Below are 16,638 nucleotides of genomic sequence, written 5' to 3' on the forward strand. Positions count from 1 at the left end.
TTTTTTCTCATATAAAATATTTTACTAATAATATTGTTTTATATTTTTTAATATAAATTGATAAATTGCTTAAATGAAATTTTTTTAGAATATATTTTTAGAAATATTTGAATTTTATACAATAAAAAATTATTTGAATGAAATCCTAAAATGACACTAATATGATCTCACGATTCTCTTGATACGTCAGTTCATTCAGTGTCATTTCAGAAAATCCAAACTTTTTTTGATAATAAAATTATATGATGAGTTGGAGGAAACAAAATGATATAATAGATAAAAAAAATTTAACTTTATTACAATATTCAGTAAATCAAACTCTTGAATGATAAAGAAATATGAATAGAAATAAATCAAAGATAGTAACCACTTATTAATAAACTATAATTACAAAATTCCAAATATCAAAAAGTCATTTCAGGAAAAAATAAATAAAATAATTTGTTTAATAAAAGTTTTTTAAATTTTTTATTTAATTAAAAATAAGAAATGATCGTTAAATACATATTATGAAAAGTAACAAAAATATCATATATATATTTTTCTTTATTATTGAAAAGAATAATACAAAAAAAAAATTTTTGTTTGGTTTTTTTAGATATATTATTATTATTTTAATATTTCATTTCTTTATACCAAATTTATTTTGTTTACAAATTTTTCATTTTTTTAATAAAAAAAATTGCTTAAACAGTAAAAGAATTTTTTATAATAAATTTTTATACATAATAAAATTTTTATAACAAATAAACTGATTAAACTTTTTAAAATGAACAATTAAATATATAGGTATATTATTATTTAAATTAAATTAACATTAAAGATGTTTGAAAAATTATTATTATACTTATTTTCACGTCTTTTATATATATTTAATTTAGTTGTATTATGCTCCTAAATCTTACTTCTACCAAAAAAAATCGTATTAAATTGCTAATTTTTTTACTTTAGAATAAAATTTTTTTTTTAATTCATAAATAAATGATATATTTTTGTCTTAGTAATGTAAATAATAATTATAAACTAAAAAAAGTGAAATAAAAATATTTATAAAGTTATTGTTTATAGATAATTGTTTAGTTTATTATTTTAATGGTATAATTATCTTATATTTTTTCACTTCTTCATCATTCTTTGTTTACCACCCTCAATAATAAAATAAAAAAAAAAGATTTTAAATTTTGGTTATTTTTATTAAAAACACACTCAATATATGATTTATTTTAAAAATTTCATTAACAAAAAATGTAAGTTAGTAAATAATTAAATTAAACAAATTGTCTTGAAGTTTAATGATTGTCTTTCTAAAGTTATTATATATATTGGTAGTATATATAAAAACATAATTATAAATATTGGAAGAAAATTATGATTTATTCTTTATTGATCTATTTTTAAGTTAACATCTTGTCAAATAAATAAATGATTACGTCAATTACGAAGGTGTAAATGTATAAAAAAATAATTTTTTAATAATTGAAAAATATTTATATATATATAAAATAATAATAAATGAAATATTTTAAAGACAAGATAATTTTAAGCGAACATTTTATATCATAAGGATGTTAATATATTAAAGAAATATCTTTATTGTTAAAAATTTATGCATATAAATTTTGTTGTGTAAATTTGTAGTCCATAATTTTAAAATTATAAAAAAAAACACCTGATAAATTAAATTTATAAAATAGAAATTTACAAGAAAAAGTCATATCTTAATATTTCATAGAGACTACTATCTTTTAAAAAATTTTTTTTAATTTTTTTTTAAGAATTTAACTTTTTTTTTAAATTACATTATTTATTTAAGATAAATTGGTTGCAGAAGGAAAAGGTCATAAAATATATATATATATATGTATATATATTGTTTCATAAGTATATCTTAAGGGTGTATATATGTATAATGACAACCATATGGAAATTGTAAATACTAAAGATCATTCCCATATATATCTTAAAATATTAATTTGATTTTTAACGAGATTTTATTTTATCCTTTTAACGGTAATGTAAATTAAATTTTCTTTTAAAATAAAGATATAGTAAAAAGTTAATTTTATATCATTTCTTTTAAAACACATTAATCTATTGTTGTAAAAAGAAAAAAGCATAATTTAAAGAAGCAATTTTATTTTAAGACTAAAATTTCCTTGTAATACAATGTATATTTTAATAATTCCTAGTTTTTAACTTTTTAGTTTTATATTTTTATATAAGATTGTAAATAGACATATAATTTGTTTCAGTGATAGGTAACAACATTTTTTTTTTTTTAAATTTGTTATGATAAAATATTATATGGTAACTTTAGTACATATAATAATAAATAAATTATTTTTAATTATATAATATATTTTTATTTTAACACTGTTTTGGTCTATTTCATTATATAAAAAAAAATATAAAAAATCCCATATATAATTAGAATTTTTAATAAAAAAAATACAAAACTTTTTTCTTTTTAATTATAAAAAAAGTATTTATTTGGAAAAATTTTTTTCTTACAATAAAAAAAAAATATATTTTTATTTATCCTTAAAAATGTATATAGTGAAAGTAGTAATAAAATAGATTATTGTCTGATTTCTCTTTAACTATAATCTGACAACATCTTATCAACTAAATAACTAAACTAATTCCATCTTTTTTATCTATCATAAATTGAGGGTGGATCAGTATAGTAAAAATAATATTGCAAATTTTTATTCTTTCTTTATCATTTAAAAATAAATGAATAACATTTTTATGAATCCTAATTTGTTCTTCCTTATTTTTACTTAAACATAAAAAAAAGAATAGGTTTTTTTATATCTTTTTTAACATAAAATGTTAAGATATTGCTTTCTTGACTATACTATATATTTAAGTTATCTACTAATTTTTATTGCATATCTTATTTAAACATTAATGTATCATAACCGTTTAACTTATTAATCCTTAATATTGGTTTTAAAACTTTAGAATGTCATTTCCTATCTACAAGATATGATAACTTTTTGATGTGTAAAATATTAATGATAAAATTACATTTAATATATAATATATATATATTTAAAGGTTATGTTTTACTTTAACTTACTTTCAGGAGAAGGTGGATAATAGGGAAAAATAAAATTTTACTTTATTCATTTTATAATGATTATTTAATTTTTCGATTAAGCATCAATCTAATATATTTTAAAGAGTACAAATTTATATTTCCTTATTGATAATAATTTTTTTAAAAATAATATTATAAGAATATAATATTTTATTTTAATACTAAATTTATTTTTACCAATTCATGAAAAGATTTTAAAAAAAAAAAAGAATATTTTTTATAATATATTAACTTTATTCTAATGTTATTTTTTATCACAAACTTATCATTTGATTATTTCTTTATATTTAATGTCGTAGTAAAGAAATGAATAAATTTTTTAATAATAATAACAAACAATTTGATATTATAATAGTTAAATTTAACTTTTTAAATTTAAAATATTAAAATTTGTTTGAATAGTGACATTAAATTTTTTGATTATATACTTAAAAGTTGGTAAAATTTTTTTATATTTTTTATACAATGTTTTTATTATTCTTTAACATATTATATAAATATATATATATTTTAAGACTTTATTAAAATAATTATGTAATAATATATATGTAATAAAAACATTTTTAACGAGGGTGTATTATCTATTGGTTCCAAAATTTTTGGATATTATAAACACCAACAATCTTTATCATCAATATAAGTTGGCACATTAAACTTTTTTACTTAAGATCATTTTATAGCAATTACCTTGTTAAATATTCTTATATTTTTAAAAGGATTATAATGGTTTTATTAATAATTAAGTACTATTTAAAAATTAATTTAACTATATTTTATTTTAAGATTTATTTAAACCATTAAACATATAATCGAATATAAAAATAATTATTTTTATAATAAAAAAAAATTTATATTTAAAAAATATTAATTTAATTAATTTTTATTTTTTTATATGTATATATATATTTATATATTCATATAATGGAAAAAATTTTTAGTATTTTTTATAATTATAAAAATATTAAAAATATTTTATTGAAATTGTATATTTCCATCTTCAATTACATGTGTTTTTAAGATCATTTTCAATAATTTGGCTTTTTCAAAAGTAAGTAAAATTATTTGATTATGACTTTTTTTTTATAATAACATGTAATAATATTATGTATTACATCGTATTTATTTATATATGTTTAACTTTACATAATTATTTTTATAATATAAAATTTCAATCTTAGTTATTAAAATTTAACTTATTTTAACTTATGTTATTTTGTACTCAAATGAATTACTTTTTAACACCTGTCTCTAGAAATTATTTTAAAAATGACAACAATTTTTTTATATATTATAGTCAAATGACTAAGAAATGTAAAAAAAAAAATATAAATTTTTTTTTTTGTATTATTAATTTGTGTATTCATTTCTTGTCTGTTTTATTAAAATATGATTTCGTTTACTAAATCATGCTCTAAGCGAGATTGTAAAATTGACTGGCTTTAAGTATGTCCATTAAAGTAATAGCCTTTTTATATATATTCATACTTAAATATTTCTATATAATAATAATTATAAAATTTTTGAAATTTCTTATTACTTTTATCGCTTGTAAGTAGTTATAACTTGTTCATATTAAAAATTTGATTAGATAATTTAAGTTATTGCTTTTTTTTTTATTATAAGATATTCTTAACAAATTTTCCAATTAAAATAAAAGAATATTTTAGTTTATTTTTTTTTAAATGTGTAGGTGTAATTTAACAATTTGGTAGTTAAAATGGTTTTTATATTATAAAGCAATTTGTTGTTTAAAAAATGTACTTTATATTTGTAAACACACTATTCTTAATATAATTTAATTTATGTAAGTAAATAAAAAAAACTGTCATTCAATTGATAATTTAAATGTTTAAATACTTAGAAATATATTACGATATATTTTTTTATAAATATACCAATAACATTGAAAAAAATTTTAATGCATTGAAAAATAAACGTTTATCTTGTCAATTTTTAATAAATTTTTTTTTTATTTTAAAACACCTTTAAATTTTTATTATTTATGAATGATAAAGTAAAACTTTTGTATTGTTAAAAATATGTTATGTTGTTGACAATATCTTTATAATATAATAGAAGTTTTCATTATTTCTTACATAATATTTCACTTCCTTAATAATTAATGTACTTTTTTATTATTATCTATTGTAATTATCTTTCATTCAACTTTTATTATAATCTTCTTTTTAGTGTTTTGATGAAGAAAATATTATTATAATTTTTTTTATAATTATTCATTATCTTAAAATTTTTAATTTACATTTATTTTAAGAGCATAAAAAGAAAAGTTTATTGTAATATTTAACATTCTTATTCTATACCACTAACAATATGTTAAGAAAATTTTCTAGAATATCAAATTATTCTACTGGTGAAGATGATGAAACTTCTGGTTTTAGTGATTTATCATATGCTTCAAACAATCATGATCATGTAAATCATAATAATGGAAAAGGTAAAACAAAATGGGGAACAGCATTTAGAGTGATGCAGGGTCTTCATCGTTTTAAAAATTTTAAAAACATTAAGGATAATGTAAGTTTTTATTTTATTTTTTTACTTTTTTTTATATAAAAAAAATAACAAAACATTAGTTATATTGGTGATTATTTATTATCTGCATATCAAAAGATTATCATTATTAAGTATATTAGGAAAGAAATTTATTTTTAATATTATATGGTTGTAAAAACAAAATAGAAATTTGTCATTATATTTCTTATATACATATATCTATATAAATATATCATAATATTAATGTTTCATATACTACTTATTTATTTCAATCAAATTAATTTAAAAAAGACATTTTCCTTTTTTTTAAATAAATAATTTTTAAAACATAATAAGTGTTTTCAATGTTGGACTTTAATTGTATATTTTAAAATATAATTAGTTATTTAAATATTTATTATAAAAAAAAATGTCCCGTAAATAATAATTTATCTTATTTTTAACTATATCTTTCATTATCTATTAAAAATTAAAATGTTCTAAATATTTTAAGGTTTATTTACTTTAAAATCTTATATTTGTCCTCAAATGACTGTAAAAAGTGTAAATTTGAAATATATGAAATGCTTTCAATTTTTTCATGTACTTAATTTTAAATATACTCGCTTTTATCCTAAATCTATAAAATGGAAAATTATTTAGTATTTTTCTTTTAAATTGACCATTTCATAAATATATATATATATATATATATTATACATATGTAAGTCTTTTACTTTTTATCTATCTAAATTTTTTTTTAATAATTTACATTCTTTGGTAGGTAGATTTATTAAAAAAATTACTATGTTTTAAAATTAAATCATACATGATTCATTTTTTTTTATCATCAAAAATGTATATTTTAACTTAACATTTATTCTACATATAGTTTTTTTAATATTAAGCAAAAAAGGTATTATGATTTAAAATTCCATCATATTTTAATAATCATTTATAAATACACATTTACAAAAAAAGAAATTTTATTTTTCAATAGGTTTCATAAAAAAAAAATTTATAAATTAAAAGGCATTTTACAATTTATATGCATTTCCACATTAAAAAAAATTATTTATGGATACCTTAATACATGTATAATGAAGACAAAAATAATAACGTAATAAACTTTTTTTTTTAATATATTTTTTTTCGGATTAAATATTTATCATTTGTCTATTATTATAAATAATCATATTTTAAAATAGAATTACTTAATTTTAAATGTATTAAATATAAAAAGGAATTTTTGTTAATGGATATTATTTTTCAATTTTCAATGTCATAACAGTTAAATATGAAGGTGTATATTTATATTATATCAATTTCTTTATTATCTATTCATATAAAAAAAAATTAAAATCATGTTTCCGTTAACAACGACATTTTACATCTCTTGAATATTAGATGATTGTTAAGAAATATTCTTTAATGATTTTTTTCTTTAAAAATTACATTTATCTTATATTATTTACTTGCCAATCAAAATTAAATGTATAAAATATTTACATGATATATTTGTAAGATAAATGAAAAGTGAATATACCAATTTTAATATTTAATTTCGTAAAATTTTTTCTTATTCACATATAAATTCTTTTAGTTAATCGAAATTTCTCATAATATTTAAGTATTTTATAAACTTTTTTAATGCCCTTCTTATTACGGTAATCAAAAATTACAAATATAAATTTTTATGTAATAGACTGTTTTAACTTTAAAGGTAGATTAAAATTTATAAATATTATATAATATTGGTAAAATAATGCATGAAAGATTAATAATATTCTTTTTAAATAAAAAATATTTTATATGTATAATTTTATCATTTGTCAAAATTTTTAACCTTTATATATAGATGTTGTGTGGTTTTAATTTAAATTTGTTTGTACTATAGTAAAATATTCTATAAACAATGCAAAATAAAATATATATTTTTTTGTATTTTTATAAGTTTAATTTTTTTTGAACTTTTTTTATAAAATAATTATATTGTTTTCAAAAAAAAAGAGAAGTAAATTATATTTTTGTGGCTTCATTATATATAATTATTTTTTTTATTAAACATCTTTAGTTAGTTTACAAAAGTTTTTGTAAAAAAAAAATATTTCTTTAAATACTTTTTTTTTATATTTATAATAAATATTTTTTCTAATAATATTACTATTTTTATAATAATGTTTAATAAAAAAAAGTTTATTATTTAAAAATAGTATAAAATGGACAATAAATTAAATTTATGATAAAAATGAGTTTAATAAAATATGATAAGTCATCCATCCAAGAAATTATATACTTTTTATCTTAATAAAATTGAGAATTATTAATTATTTGGTACGACTCCTTTTTCTTACTTTTAAAAATTGTTTAATATTTTATAGTAATATTTCATTCACCATTTTAATAATTTAGCTAGTTGAAATTATAAGAATGGAAATAAGTTTAAAAGACAACACGTCATCTTTTGTATTACTATTCTATTTTCTACTTATTTTAAAGTAATTAAACTAATTATACCATGTTAATATTCCCTGTTGTAGAATGGCATTATCTAATAATAATAAAAATAGTTAACTTTCAACATTCATTTAATTTGACTTTTTAAAAATATACATTTTTTAGATCATTCGTTTTTTTAAAATGTTTAATAATATTTAACTAATCAATTTGACTTTTTCTTAATTTTTTTTTTGTAAATTTATTTTATCAATAGGAATTTTAAAAATTATTTAATAGTATATAAATGAATATCTTAAAAAAAAAGATGAATAAAAGCCTGAAATGTTTATTTTAAAATTATTATTATAAAAAAAGTTAAAGTTGTATATATATTTGGATTACTATACTTTAATAAAAATATCTGAAATATAAATACTTAATCTTTTTTTGTATACATTATTTATTATGTGTATATTATTATTTTAATCTTTAACTTTATTATTTAAAAACAAAAAAAATTTATATTTATATTAAAAAGATTTTTTATTACATAAATAATTTAACGATCATTGATATATTGTAATATATATGTTTCTAACATATTTTAATTAATGATTATATTAATATTATCTTATCACTTTTAGCTTTCATATTTTTTTGATGATATACTAATTAGTAATAATATTTTCTTATTACATATCTAATATATATATATATATATATTTATATATATATAATTTTTTTATACTTTATATAATTAAAGTACCAAATATTTAACAAAAAAAAAAGATTTATTAAAAAATCAAAATTATTAATAATATATTTTGGTAATAAAAAATGTCTAATAAACGGCGAGCTAGTTTACAATGTAATTTGTTTAGAGAAAGTAATCTTATAGATAATAATGAAGTATACGGTGAATATAAACCATTTAGTCATTTAAAAAGGTGTATAAATGATCAACATCATATTCAAGATAGATATAATTCATTTTCTAATTTGAAACATTGTCATTTAACATTAATTGGGAAACCTTTTTACTCTAAACAATCTATTATGAATGAATTAACTGGTTATAATTCTGCTCCAAGTTCTAATTCTTCACCTAAACATAGAAGATCCCAACCATCTATTTGTTATTATAGTCGTTCAGATTTACTTGATGGTTCTATTAATAATAAGGAAGAAATATATCCTCATTCTATTTTTGAAAGAAAAAGATATATTGAGGAATATGGAAATTTTAGAATAGGTTCTAGTAATCAAAGGAGAATTCCTACTCATATATTACATCATACCCCATCACAACCTATACTTAAATTATCCCATAATACACAACAACCTTGTAATATTTATACTCCAACTAATACACCATATAGCTCACCAATAACAGGAAGAAAGTTACCAATGAAACCAATAACACAACAAAGATTTCTTTCTAGAGCACATAAATCTGATTTAAATTTTCGTTTTCAGAAACATCTCGAAGAAATTGAAAAAAGAGTTACAGATAAAAATCCTGAAGGTAATTTAAAATTTATTTTTTTATTTATAATAATTTTTTTGTTATTTAAGAAATTGATCCTGTTTATTTGGCATTAAAACAAGCACATAAAACGTATGGTCGTCGATCATCATCTTCTAATAATTATGATTCAATATCTCCATCTCCAAGAAATTTATCGCAAACATCACTTCAAGATAGTGGATATGTAGAAGCAGGAATAGATAATCGTCCACGTTTATTAGGTTCAACACCTTTACTTAACCAACAAAGTAAGTTAATTTTAATGTAATATTTAAAACTTTATTAATAATTTATTATCATTATTAGATAATAAATTTCTTTCTTTCTTTCCTTCCTTCCTTATCATTACATTTTATATTATACCTTTTTTTTAAATTTAATTTAAAATGATTATAACATTAATTATTATTTTATCCAATTGATTTAATTTTTTTTTCTTTTTAAATAACTTTTAAATATATATAGAGATTAATGATCTTTTGAAATATTAATTTTATTTTTTTCATAAAAATTTAACAATTTAAAAAAAATATTTTTAATAAATATATAATAAAGTAACAATTTATAGTATTAATTATTTTATTAATAGTACTAATTATAATATTAAAATTTATAAAATTACTGATAATAAATTTGATATTTTTAATTTATTTTAATAGCTTTTATTTATTTTTATATATTAACTAATTGTTTGAAAATAAAAAACATCTTTAGTAAAAAATGATGTTCTTATAAATTATAATGTTATACATTTAATGGTAATAGATTAACCTAAAATAAATCTTGTTATAATTAGAAACTATGATATCATTAATTTTTTTACTAAAAAATAAGCTATATTATATAAAAATAATGTGTAATTATAATTATTATTATTATTTTTTCTTAAAAAAAACGGAAACAATATTTTGTTTGATATTAATATAAAAAAATTATCCGACCGTAATATTAATGAGATAGATGAAAAGAATTACAATAGGTATCTTAATTATTATCTTTTTTTTTTACAATTTTCTCTCATTTTAGTATTCCTTCATTACCTATAATTATATCAATATCACATGGTTGATGCTTACATATAACAAGATTAATTTTTTTATTCTTCAAATATCTTGGTATAAAAATTTAATTTAATTTTAAATAATTTATTTTTTTTTTATATCAAATATTTTTTTAATAGTTTTTTTTTCATTAATAATTTATTTCTTCTAGTTTTTTTTTAAATAAATTGTTAAATAAACTTTAATATAAAAGTATTTTACAATTTTTTTAGTCTATTATTTAATAATATAGTTATACAGTACATATTTAAAACAATGAAATAAATATAATATTTTTTAATATATTATTTCACTTAATTATTTCTACCTCTTTTATAAACATAAATGTATTTTAAATATTATATCTTTAACATATTTAATGCTTCTAATAAAATTCACCTGTAAAATATAATTAAAAAAGCATTAATAAATTAACTTCTTTTGAATATTTTTATTTTTAAAAAAAAATTATGAAAATGAAAATTAATATATATTTTGTTAAGTTTTTATGTAAAATATATTCAAACAAAAAGGATGTTAAAGGAATATTAACTTTATATTTGAGAAGCTATATATATTTATTTAATTAAAAATATATAAAATTTAAGAACTATCACTTTAAGTATAATACAATATTATTTAATTCACCAATCACAGATAATTCTTCTTATAATAATTTTACATTAAAAATGTAGCCATTTTATTATCATTTTTTTTTTCTATTTGTATATACAATTTTTTTTTTTTAAATTCTACAAAGCTAAATTTTATTCATATTTACCTTTAATAAAGTTATTTTATTTTAAAAAATAAACAAAATATTTCTTTCAAATAACGTCAAAGTAGGTGTGTCTTTTTAGAAAAAAAAATGTTAATTAAAAAAAATTATTAAACGGTCATATAATTAACTTTATCTATTTTATTTCATTTTAACTATCATTTAAATGTCCAAATTGTTTTGTTTAATTACAATCTATGAAATGTAAAATGATTTTAAATGTTTTAGATAATGCATATCATTAAGGATATTGTTTATTTCTATTTTTTAATCGTTTACAAATATATATATATATATTTTTGACTTTTAATGTTTAACTAAAATAGATATATCTTTTAACTAAAATTTATTTATATTTTTCCTTTATTATTTTTTTTAAAAGACATTCTTAATTAGATATACTTTATTTTAATGATGAATACTTTTAGATATTTTAGTACATAACTGTCAAAATTTGAATTACGTACAGACAACCGTACAACAACAACCATCCGGTGTTTATTCTCCAATTTCTAATAATACAAATTATCAAATTCAACAATATTCAATTCCTAAACGCAGAGCACCAAAACTCGAAAAACAAATGAAATCATTATCATTGGATTGTGCTGATATGCCACCAGTAATGACATCAACAGTAAGATCTCCATATAGAAACGGGAATAATATAGGAAATAATACTGTAATTGTTTCATCAAAACAACAACCTTCAAAAAATGTTAGAATTTTACCAAAACATGGAGAAATAATGGAAAAAGATAAACCTTCATCATTAAACAGTCAAACTGCTTCTCCACGTAAGCTGCCACAAAAAAATTTTCCAGCTTCTCAACTTATGCATATTGTTATTCATGAATATAGATCTCCAAAAGCTGTATTTTCTTTAACAATTGGACAAAGAATGAGAATTGTGGATAATGGTGATCCTGATTGGCTTCATGGATTTATAATAGGAGATTTAACTGAAACACTTCTTACATTTCCAAGTACATGTGTATCTCCAATTTATGGAAATGAACAACCTATGCGTGTTACACAAAATATTATGATTCCAGATACCAAACTTCGTTTATATCGTGATCAAGTTGTATTTGCTCAAGCAGATACTATAAGAACTGATAACAAAGTTCTTGTAAGAACTGAGAGAGATAAATTTGCTCATTGTCCATTATCAAATTTGCAAATATTGTAAAGTATAGAAATATTATTGTTTTCTTTATACAAAAATTTTTAATTACTAAAGAAATTAAAAAAAAAAAGAATGTTTTATAAAGAATAATAATTTATCAAATGAAAAATTTAATATGGCTAAATAAGTTTATTAATATCCAATATTTTAAATCTATATATACATTAAATATTACTCTTCTATAACGCAAAGCCATTCAAGTATCAAAAAGACAATTTTTTTTCTTAAAAAAAGAGCTTAAGAAACCAAAAAAGTATTCATATAATATTTTATACATCATCACTTTTTTTTTACAATATATAAGAAACTTTTTAAAAAAGATAAAATATATTGAATTTAAAAAATTATTATTAAATTTTAAATTAACATAAACATACTCTATAATATGTCACTATATTTTCTTTTTTAAAAAAAAAGAAGCTATATCATTTAGTATCTTTTATTTGTGTTTATTTAATAAAATAGTCTATTTAATAATATTTATTTTTTTTTAATTTAAAAATTTTCTATCATGTAAAAATGGATAAACTTTTTAATTATTAAAAATGTTAGTTGTACAAAAGAATGACACAAAGACATATTTATATATATTTAACAGAAAAATTTGTTTTTTTTTAAATAACTTACATTAAATTTATATGATTTTAAGAATATATAAAAAAAAATAATATTCATTAGAAATTCATTCTTTTTAAAATTATATAAACTATAAAAATGTTTATTTTTAATAATATGCTTTTTAATAAAAAAAATTAATTTTTAATTTTTAAAACTTTAAATACTTCTTAAAATCTGTTATTATATTCTTAAGATTTTTTTAAATAAAAATTTATTTTTTTATATATGCTTCTTTTTATTTGTTATATAAAAATTATTTTGCTTTATTTTTTTTAATTTTAATTACTTATAGAAGAATAGAATATTTTTATAAGATAAAAAAAATATAAAATTAAATTTTTAAAAAATAAATAAGAGATAAAATGTCATTATAAAAATGAAATAAAATGAGTTTAAAAAAATTAATTCTTTTAAAATAATAAAATATAAATTTATAATGACAAAAAAATTGGAATTTTATATAATAATTATAAGACATTCTTTAAGATAATCTTTAATATTATTAATACATTGTCAAAACATTAAAAAAATTACACCTTTTCTTTATATAATGTAAATTTTCAATAAATCTTTAAAACAATTTTTCAGATAATTATGTGCATATATTTAAATATAAAAAAAATTTATTGATTAATATGTATATCAAATATCAAAAACTTATTTTTTTTTTAATATGGTATAATTATGTTTTGTTATATTAAATATTATTATTTAGTAATTTATTAATATAAAAAAAATATGCTTTAGTAAAGTTTTGAATGATGTATATATATTTTAAAAACTACAAATTTTTTATTAAAAAAATTACATATTTTGCATTAAAAGAAAAAAATTTAAATGTATTGATATATTTTATAATATAGCAGTTTAAAAAATTAAAAATTATTTTTATCCTATCAATTTGCGTATATTATTTTTCTTCTTTAGGCTCTTTTCTTTCATTACATTTAAATCCAGGAGTGTAACTAATTGTTGATGTATATTGATTTGAACCATATAAAAGACTAGGTGAAATACTAAAAAATATTATATTAATTTAAATTTAAAATATGAAAAAAGAAAAACATACTCAGAAGTTACTTTCATAAAATTATCAACTATTATTGTTATTGGTAATGCTAAAACAAGAACTCCACTAATTATAGCTCCACTAGCAATAAGTTTCCCAGCTACTGTTACTGGTATAACATCTCCATATCCAACTGTGGTTAGTGAAACTATAGACCTTAAAATTAACATATATAATGATAGCATTTTGTTTTCAGAAATAATTAAAAAAACTAACCACCAAAAAGCTGCTGGAATAGAAGTAAATGGTGTATTTAATTCATCCTTTTCAACAAAATATACCAGTGTACTAAAAAAAATTACAGCAGTTGTTAAAACCATTCCCATCATTCCAAGTTGTTTTGCACTAGATTTTAATGTAAGAGCAAATGTTCTCATACCTGAAGAGTATCTTCCTAATTTTAGAATTCTTACAACACGTAAAACACGCATAATACGAACAATTAAAAATGCACCTTTTATATCTGTAAAATTAGAAACATCAAAATCAAGTAATGATAAAGAAAGTTCTAAATAAAATGGAAATATTGAAATAAGATCAACAAAATTCAATATATTTGACATAAAATGAATTCTATTATCAGCAACAATAAAACGAAGAAGATATTCAAAAGTAAACCAAAAAATACATATATTTTCTGTAATTATAAAAAATGGATGTGGTTCCCAATATACATTTTTAAATTTTTTTATATCATCATATGGTATTTGTATTTCACTTTTATTTAATAGAATCATTGGTACCTAAAAAAAAATAAATAATAAACATTTCATATTTTTTTTTTAAAAAGCATACTTGTAATTCTCTAACAGATCCTAGAATTAAAGATAAAACAGAAGCCATAACAAATAATATACTTATAAAAATGAATGTTATTGAAATATACGATCCATCACCTTCACATATTTCTCGTATTTTTTGTTTAAATGTAATATTATTTTCATTTTTTTCATAAATTTCTTTATCTATTTCTGTTTTATTTGGTTCATTAAAATGATAAGTACTATTTATTTTTAATAAATTATAGCAACATCCATCTATCTCTGTAAATGGTATTTCCCAATATTCTAATTCTGATATAAATTCTTCTTCACATAAATCTAATGGTTTATGTAAAGTACCTTGAACATAATATTTATAAATAATATCAAATAATTTTGCAGACCTTTCAAAATAATATTCATTTGTTGATATAATATAACCATCACAAAATTTAAGACGTTCCTCATGATTATATGATGCAAAAATTCCTAAACGACCTTTAGGTTTTTTTGTTAAAAGTGTTGTTAATCGACATCTAAATGATAAGCCACCAACATTAAAAAAGATAGCTGTTGAGGTATTATAATATTCACTACCATTAATAGATTTTAACATAATAAAATGAAAAAAATATTTTATGTTACTAAAAACAATAAATAATTTTTAAAATTATAAGTTATTAAATTTCAGTTTATTTAACACGAAAGCATCATTCTTATCATGATATTAAACAAAAAATAAAATAAATAAGCTAGAATCCTGATATATAAAAAGCTTATCTTTGGCATAATTTAAAAAATAATCGTTTCATAAATCAAACATTTTTTATGTACCTAAAAGTATATCTTTAGTTATTGTATAATAAAAATAAATTATTATGATATCAATAAAGTGAAACACTTCATAAGATTTTAAAATGACCAAAATAAATATATTAAATTATGTTTTAAAAAATGTAATTATTAATTTAAAAAAATAAATAAATAAAAATTTATTTTTAGAAATGATGAAAAAGAATTTTGACTACAATAATTTTTATACTATGAAATTGTAAAACAATATGATTTTTTTTATTGATAAAATTACTTTAAATTGACAAAGATATAGTTATTAAAAAAAATAAATATATTAAGTATAAATAATAATTACCAACAATTTAATTCTTTAACACTTTAAAGATTCAATTTGGTATTTAAAATTTAATAATTTTTAAAAATAAATATTATAAATTTTTTTAAAATGTTTTCTACCTATAATATGAATGATGATAAAGATAAAATTGATTGTTTAATTTGTTTATTTTCATTTTCTTAGATTGTTAAAGACAAGGATTGTGTGAAAAAATTTTTTTCTTTTTAAAATTATCACGCTATTTATTTATTAATTGATGATATTTATACATGAATATCATAAAAATTAAATAGAAAAAAAAAGTTTTGTTTCAAAAGATTTTATTTTTTATTAAAAATAATTAAAATTTATTTTTGTTTTTTTAAGTTATTAAAAATATTTTTATGTAAAAAAAATTTTTTTGTGATACTAAGAAAAGTATTAATAATAGGTAAAAAATAACTTTATCATCCATAAAAATAATAGCATGTTAAAAAAATATTTAT

General features: G+C 16.9%; 3 protein-coding genes across 3 annotated transcripts; 2 read left to right on the forward strand and 1 right to left on the reverse strand.

Moving 5' to 3' along the window:
* Positions 1 to 5,437: 5,437 nt before the first annotated feature.
* Positions 5,438 to 5,712, forward strand: SRAE_X000091700 (Hypothetical protein; the record flags this gene model as incomplete). Its single annotated transcript, XM_024645319.1, has 2 exons — positions 5,438 to 5,641; positions 5,701 to 5,712. 2 exons carry the CDS (start codon positions 5,438 to 5,440, stop codon positions 5,710 to 5,712), a joined length of 216 nt encoding a protein of 71 aa, XP_024510789.1.
* A 3,163-nt stretch (positions 5,713 to 8,875) lies between these two features.
* Positions 8,876 to 12,576, forward strand: SRAE_X000091800 (Hypothetical protein; the record flags this gene model as incomplete). The annotated part of the gene is made up of 3 exons (XM_024645320.1): positions 8,876 to 9,563; positions 9,614 to 9,814; positions 11,813 to 12,576. The coding sequence occupies 3 exons, from the start codon at positions 8,876 to 8,878 to the stop codon at positions 12,574 to 12,576; spliced, it is 1,653 nt and encodes a 550-aa protein (XP_024510790.1).
* Positions 12,577 to 14,101: 1,525 nt separating this feature from the next.
* On the reverse strand, positions 14,102 to 15,637 carry SRAE_X000091900 (Potassium channel family and Potassium channel tetramerisation-type BTB domain and Potassium channel, voltage dependent, Kv family and Potassium channel, voltage dependent, Kv9 family and Ion transport domain and BTB/POZ fold domain and Voltage-dependent channel, four helix bundle domain-containing protein; the record flags this gene model as incomplete). Its single annotated transcript, XM_024645321.1, has 4 exons — positions 14,102 to 14,207; positions 14,261 to 14,416; positions 14,477 to 15,003; positions 15,056 to 15,637. The coding sequence occupies 4 exons, from the start codon at positions 15,635 to 15,637 to the stop codon at positions 14,102 to 14,104; spliced, it is 1,371 nt and encodes a 456-aa protein (XP_024510791.1).
* Positions 15,638 to 16,638: the final 1,001 nt, after the last annotated feature.

This window comes from Strongyloides ratti (assembly GCF_001040885.1).
Source record: "Strongyloides ratti genome assembly S_ratti_ED321, chromosome : X".
In the NCBI taxonomy this organism is placed as follows: Eukaryota; Metazoa; Nematoda; class Chromadorea; order Rhabditida; family Strongyloididae; genus Strongyloides; species Strongyloides ratti.